This window comes from Electrophorus electricus, chromosome 19 (assembly GCF_041902795.1).
Source record: "Electrophorus electricus isolate QZ-2024a chromosome 19, ASM4190279v1, whole genome shotgun sequence".
Classification (NCBI taxonomy): domain Eukaryota; kingdom Metazoa; phylum Chordata; class Actinopteri; order Gymnotiformes; family Gymnotidae; genus Electrophorus; species Electrophorus electricus.
Genome location: NC_137515.1, coordinates 13,097,501 through 13,105,000, shown reverse-complemented (window position 1 = coordinate 13,105,000; position 7,500 = coordinate 13,097,501). Strand labels below are relative to the sequence as shown.

General features: G+C 49.3%; 1 protein-coding gene across 5 annotated transcripts in view; it reads left to right on the top strand.

Moving 5' to 3' along the window:
• Nucleotides 1-4,701, top strand: part of LOC113570017 (roundabout homolog 1-like) — a 129,385-nt gene extending 124,684 nt beyond the window's left edge. For all 5 annotated transcript variants that reach the window (XM_081702258.1, XM_081702259.1, XM_081702260.1 and 2 more), the window contains 7 exons: nt 502-646; nt 818-1,051; nt 1,180-1,652; nt 1,729-1,887; nt 2,123-2,359; nt 2,467-2,672; nt 3,176-4,701. In XM_081702258.1, coding sequence (XP_081558384.1) covers nt 502-646; nt 818-1,051; nt 1,180-1,652; nt 1,729-1,887; nt 2,123-2,359; nt 2,467-2,672; nt 3,176-3,190 — 1,469 coding nt within the window. In that variant the 3' untranslated portion in view covers nt 3,191-4,701. The remainder of the gene's footprint in view (nt 1-501; nt 647-817; nt 1,052-1,179; nt 1,653-1,728; nt 1,888-2,122; nt 2,360-2,466; nt 2,673-3,175) is intronic.
• Nucleotides 4,702-7,500: the final 2,799 nt, after the last annotated feature.

The following is a 7,500-nucleotide window of genomic DNA, read 5'->3' as shown; positions in this document are numbered from 1 at the left end:
CCTGGAGAACTCGGTCCAAAGGTTGGGTGGGACATTGCAGGATGTTGGCTTAGCACTTAGAGGGCTAACTTGGCGCTGTGATCACTGCTCTGGCCTCAGCTCACGGCTTCATGCCAGGCTGCGGGACATGGTCTTACCTGTCCTTTGTTGTCAGAGAACAGTCATACACCTTACTGCACCTTCAATGAACTAAGCCATTACTGACATTACTGACATTACTGACATTACTGGCATTACTGGCATTACTGACATTACTGGCATTACTGGCATTACTGACATTACTGACATTACTGGCATTACTGACATTACTGACATTACTGACATTACTGGCATTACTGGCATTACTGGCATTACTGCCAGTTAACAAGTTAAAAAAAATGACAGTATCTTCAGGGTGCACCTAACAAAAGGGATAAATGTTTTGAAGTGAGTGTACACTTAAACTAGATCACTCTCGTGTTTACAATCTTGTGGGGTTTTTTTAAACATCTTTTCCCTCAGGGAGTCAAAATCATAAAAAAGGTACTCGAACCCCCAAAATGTCCAAACAAAGTGCAGTGAACTGGGCTGAACCACTACCACCTCCCGGCTTGAACCCCCCGGCTAGCCGCAGCTGTGAGGACTACCTACAGCCCATGGACAAGAGGTGGGGGCGCACACATGCAAACACACACACACTTATCCGCACACACACACACACACACTCTCGCACATTAAATATACAGACAGTCCCTGAAAACTACAAGTGAAAGACATTGTTTTGCTTATTCCTGTGGGCCGAGGCCAAGGTCCGAACCGAAACCGCTTCTGTTGTCAGTTTTGAACCAGACCCACAGTGCCCGATGCTTCAGGGTCGCATGTACCTACACCAAGGCGAGATGGAGGAGGAGGAAGAGCAGGAGGGCCTGGACAGGTGCCCCACCCCACCCGTCAGAGGGGCGGCATCCTCTCCTGCCGCAATGTCCTACGGTCACCAATCCACAGCCACACTCACCCCATCCCCCCAGGGAGACCTCCACCCAGGCCTGCACGGCAACCACGGGGAACTCAGGTGCTGCTCTGTTACCCAGAAACCCGAGCAACCAGCTCCAGGAACGCGGTGCACGGATACTGGAAATGTGAAGCTGTATCGTGTGCGCGATTGGCCGTAGCTGGGCTAAGGCTGTTTCTCCCTCTTAGACGGCACGCGGCCAGCCCACCTCTGCACCCCAGGCCTCCGTCCCCCTCGCACAACTACGGCTACATCTCGGGCCCGCCGGACGAGGAGGCAGACGAGGACGAGGCCGAGGGGGCCGAGGGCGAGGCCGGGCGGCGCCGGCGCCGGACGCAGCAGCACCAGGCGGCGGCGAGCCAAGGGGGCCAGCGGGAGCAGTTCCCCCGCCGTCTGCAGCTGCACAGGGGCCTGGAGCAGACGCCGGCCTCCAGCACGGGCGACCTGGAGAGCTCCGTCACGGGCTCCATGATCAACGGCTGGGGCTCGGCCTCCGAGGAGGACAACGTCTCGTCGGGCCGCTCCAGCGCCGTCAGCTCCTCCGACGGCTCCTTCTTCACCGACGCCGACTTCGCCCAGGCCGTCGCTACGGCGGCCGAGTACGCCGGCCTGCGGGTGGCCCGCGGCCCGGGGGCGGGGCCTGATGATGTCGGAGGCGGGGGTGAGTGGCGGAGACCGCGGTCTCGTTGGGGGACTCTTTCGGATGCTGACGGTGCTGTCCTTTGTCCTTCTTTAAGGTCCGAAATACCACATCGGCCCCCGGCCGAGTAGCCCAGTGTCCACGGACAGCAACATGAGTGCAGTGGTGAAGCAGAGGAAACCACACAAAAGGCACAAGCAGCACTCGACTGCGCCCCAGGGCCAGCAGCGGCAGCCCCCACAGGAAGGCGCAGACGGTAAAGAGCTAGAGACCACCAAGAGCCTGACCAGAGCGTCCTGGTCAGAGCCTGGCGACTGATCTTAGATCTCAACCAATAAGGCCCAGACTTAAACTATGTAGATCTTCAGCGGAGGATCTACATAGGCAAGGCAGCTTTTCCAGTTATTTGTTTATCTAGAGTGAACTGTTTGGAAAAAAAGAATCATTTGATTGGAGAGTGCTAATGGCGGTTTCCCCGGTTCCTCCTCCAGATCCGTGCCTGCCCCTGAGCCCCTCGTCGGCAGGCCCGAAGTCTCCCAGCCACGGCTCCAGGTGTGGCTACGAGGAGAAGGGCGCCACGCTGCCCAGGATGGGCTGCGGTGAGGCCAGAGGCAGGAGGGGGAGCGCGGGGGGCTACCGCACACGAGAGGGCTCCGCCGAGCGGCGAGGGGACCACGACAGACACCGCGTGCCACACGGGGGCAAGGGCAAAGCCCGCCCACACGCAGGTAAGCACAGCGCGGAAGCGCGCGGCCGAGACCCCGACCCCGACCCCGACCCCACACCACCCCCCACCCCGCGCATGTCTCTAACTCGGGCCTCTCTGCTCCAACAGCGGCGGAAGATGTACCCCCATACAGCCAGCCCTACTTCCCCACAGCACAGAGCCAGAAGGAGGCGGCCGGCTCCTCCGGCTCCGCCTCCTCCCGGGGGTCCGGGGGTCGCCGGCGGGGGGACGCGGATCCTGGGGGACGCAGGAACCCCAACGACCCGGGACTCCACTGCATGGGCACCTTTTCACACCAGGAGGAAGAGCTAGAGGTAGGCCTTCTGCACATCACCTCAAACTTTCCATCGGCTCAGTGCTAGGAACTGGAAATGCATAATAGTTCGTATCGATTTCCAAAAAGCTCATCGGCGCCATGCAACTGCAACATCTCAGGCTCCATTTAATAAACCCATCATACTCTGATGGGTTTAACAAAGCGCAGTTTCTCAAAAGTTACACTGAACAATGTGCAATTCACTTAGCACCCTTTAATTCCCCTCTGCACTTAACATCCTGCAATTCAAAAGTTTTCTGGACTTGTATCTGGAATGGTTCCAAAAGGGTAATAAACAAGATTTCGTTGAAACTCAACTCAACATGAACTCGGCTGTAAATTCAGAAACAGAAATAGACTGTTTTCCGTTACCACAACAACATTAAAGTGGCGGCTTTACGTGATGTGTCTCCAAACCATTAAAACTAGATCCTAAAAATAAGACGGATATTTTCTGTCGAGCTCCCCGAATCACGCGTCCTCCAACTCTTTTGCCCACAGCTTCTCGAGAGCTGAGGGTTCAACCAGGATGAGAGAAAGCATACTGATGTTCCACAACCCCAAGTGGAAATCCATCTTCCAACTGTGGACCATGTACGACTCAGACCATCTGCAGTTATTCACAATTATGTAAATGATCTGATTTGTCTTAACAGGAAAAAAAAAACTGACCAATGTGTACTGTTTTAATTTTTTTTTAGTATCTATTTTCAATATTTAATCTTCCCACAGAGAGCAAATAAGAAACAATCAAACGTTTCTCTTGCTTTGAGTAGGTGATTCTGTTCTGAAGCCCCAGTGCATTGTGGGAGTTAGCGGCGAGCAGGTGTGCTCGACACCCTGCTGCCCACAGCCTTGTAATCCTCTGGTGCAAGTGTTCTGGAAACTGCATGAGAGAACAGTGGGCCATTACTAGTACAAACAAGTTCCTTTTACCCTTAAACTGTGATCCAGTACTACAGTGTGGTCCATCCTCTCCCTGCTCGCCAAACGCGTGCTCTGCTAATGCTGAAGTTGGGCACAAGGCTGGCTATTGTAAATTTGCCAAATCACTGGGTCATTGAAAGAAGTGATGCCATGGGATCTTTTTTCTAATGCACTGTTGTCATTTTGTTATCGATGTCGTTATCGTTAGTGTTTTTTTCTTTTTCTTTTGTTTGCTTTGTCTTTTCTTAAAAAAAAAATATTGGTTTCAAAAGCACAATCACTAAACGTTTTGTTTTAAACCATCCTTATATATGAAGCGCTCCGCATTATATGAGGGGCAGTGAAAAACGGAGTCTTGCTAAGCATGGTGTTTAAGATGGGATAAGAGAATAGGCTTTTTTTGGGGTTTGTTTTATTTCTGCAAACAAACGAGATGGAAATGAAAGCCGTGTCATCACGTGACCCGAAAGGGTGTAGACCGGGAAGCGAGCAACCCGTCACCTCATCGACGGTGACGTCACACGCGATGAGACAAGCGTCCGCGAAATAAGGCCATCTGCCATGGGCAGCACCTTCAGGCCCTGGAATGCTCGGGTCAGGAGCGTCCTTTCCGTGTTGGATCGCGGGGAGGAGCGACAACCCCAAAAGAGGTTCCGACGAGTAATCCCTCCACAAGCACGCGGCGAAAGCCATCCCGCCGAGCGAGTGCCTGGGATGTACAAGAGGAACAGAGGACTCCATCATGGGGGCTGAAATGTGAAATGAGGGATTGATTCCTGCGAGCACCCAGAGCTGCTTCCACGGTCCCCATCCACCGTATTGCAGTCTGTTTTGTTTTGTTTTTGTTTGTTTTGGGGTTTTTTGGGGGGGGGGTTGTATTGTTTGTTTGGATTGATGAACAATGTCTGTGAGAATATGTTCTCTGAAAAATACCCTGTGCTGTCCATCATTGTTTGGTGTTTACTATGTTAAGGAAAAAAAACTACCAACTGCTTTAAATTGTCAGCCATAACTTTTCATGACTGATGATCTCATATTTAGAGTAAAATAAACATTGTCATTTCCCACCTTATTTATTATTAAAACATTTTTCAAATGCATTTTTGTGTGTGTTGTTTTTATGGGAATTCAACAGTGTTAGAAATTCCAAAAAATACCAACTAATCAATGCTGTGTGTGATTTCTCTGCTGAAAAGGTGCCCTTACTCCCTGGAGAGAGCACAGGACAGCCAGAATATCACTCCGTGTTCTAAGATGAAGACGTTACAGAAAGGACCTTTACGCACTGTAATTAGAACGCGGTATCACCAGTCGCCTCGGCATTTATTTACGCTGACGTTTTCACAGCTTCAGGAAATGAAGGCTAATAAAATTTGATGCTAGCTCTAGGAGTGCAGCACATCTCGCACTGGAACTGAATGCAAAAGGCTCGATCAGGCCTCGGTCAACACCTGCTTACTTCCTTACTACAAATATTGCCTGGTTGTACCATGTGGGGAAAAAAGTATCAACTAGTGTTTCTTTCTATTATTTAAAACAACAAAAACAATGTGTATTGTTTATTATGTCCAAATGTCTTAACGTATGATTTCTGACCATCTTCCAAGCAAAGTCAAACCATCTGGAAATTGTTTTTTCTATTTCAGGGATATGGCCTTTAGGGTTTGTGAAAGACCGGCCAATTTTCCTCAGCTGACAAATGTCTTTGGTTGTTTTGTTTTTTTTACTTTCCAAAGAGCAGGATCCTACTCAAAAATCCCCGCTGCCCTCCAGATATCCAAAAGCTCGGCTCTGACCAGACCCACAGTGGCCACACGTAACGTCCTCCACTAAAACTAATTATCACCTCTCTGCACAGGCTTGGGAGCAGCATCGTGGTGCGCGGCCTTGGCTAGAACCTTGGCTGCCTCTCTGTTACCACGAGCTCCACGGCATTTGCACTGTGCTCATTCATGCCTCCTTTCTTGAGCTCCTCCCACCCCCACACAATCCAATACGTGTGATCGGAAAGCCAGCTGAAGCAAAACCGCGCTGAAGCTTGGAGGAGACTGTTGTGGCCATGGTGATGGAGAGCCGTTCCTGGATGCTTTCCGGTTCGGACACGTCGGTGTTGGATACCCAGCATGGAGACCACACACTCTTAAAGACCCTCTGGGTCAAGATTGATTAAAGGGGCAAAAACAGGACACTAAATTTCCTCGGAAATGTTGTAATGCAGGAAAATCAACCAGATGTGTCCAGGCCCTGTGCTGATACAACCACTGACAGCAGTCACACACGCGTTCCAGCTTGCCGATGTGTACAAAGTGTGGTGACTCATTTTGCACAGAGGCTGTAGTACTGTAGTAATGTTCCTGCCTAGCCAGTTCCATCTAACAGGTGACATATGGGGCCAAACCCATACCTAGACCTGATTTGCAATATATATTGTCCTTTTCTTTTTGTACCTGAGCAATTTAATGGAGGTGAAATGATCAAGGTCATCGCTGTGTTGCATATATATATATATATATATATATATATATATATAACACACATTGTTTCATTCCCAGGCAGATGTGATTAGCTACATGAGATCTTACCAGATAATTCAAATTATTATGTTGATTTTTTTTAATTTAATGTGAGTTCTTTTCCCTGGCTGACAAAAACCACTAAAGTTTCTCTATTGGGAAATGGAATGAGACTCTTGGTTTGTAATTAACCTCACTCATAAACCTTTGTGCTTAATCAAAACGGCAGTTGTGTGCTGTTGGATAGAGAAAGAAGAAATTACCCGTTATTACACTGTGTGTGTGTGTGTGTGTGTGTGTGTGTGTGTGTGTGTGTGTGTGTGTGTGTGTGTACGCCATTACGTCATATACCAAAGAACATAATAACAATGACCAAGTTGCGCAAACTATTCTCAGTTTTCAACAGACAACCAAGATTATTATATGTTAAGTATTTAACATAGAGAGAAAGCACAGAAGCATGTAGCTTCTACAAGGGCGCAGGTAACCCTTCCTTGAGCCTTACATTGCCTCCTCCCAACCCCTAGGATGTCATCACTTCTAGTGCCGTTGTTTCATCCCACTAATAGCAACCAACAGAAAGAAATGTTGGGCGTCTCAGAGGATCACATCCACTATCTCGACGCCGCCCGCTTTGTTAAGGTCTAGTTTAACGCTAATGTCCTCGTTCTCATAAAACTGCAACAGCCACTCTATACATCCACACTGCTCCCTCCTCCGCCGACTCCCGTAGCGACCCCACGGGTAGCTCGGTATTAATCCCGCCTCCAGTACCCACACTAAAAGCCCATTTATTTCCAGGCAACATTGTTGTAGCGAGGCAATTCAAATTCGCATCTGTCCCGACGGACCGGACTCACAGAGATGACTCTAATTGATATGTATGTAGTGTGCAGAACTTCATTTGCCAGTTCATTTAGTGGTGTTCATGAAATAAATGGGAGTGAGCGTATTAACAAAAGCGCTCGTTTTAGTGTGTGTGCCTTTGAGGGGTTAATCCCTCTGTCTGTGTGTGTGTGTGTGTGTGTGTGTGTGTGTGTGTGTGTGTCTGAGAAAGAGAGAGAGGGAGTTGAGGGGGGTACAGATTTTGATGATGAATCGCTAGAGAGCTGAGACACGCGTTTCCTGTCAACATCAGCAAATAAAGCAGAGACCATCCATCTTCATTTAGCCCCGGCGTGGACACTGTAGAAGGCTACAGCACACTGAACACGAAGTCTCACACGTGAGACTCCAGACGCTAAATAAATAAATAAATAAATAAATAAAGCGAAAACCTAGGGGTTTGCGGCTGTCAGTTACCAGGCATATTAATCTAAGGAGAACAGAATGCGTTGTATGCGCTTTCGCCATGACTTGGATTGGACGGCTATTAGAACATGCCAT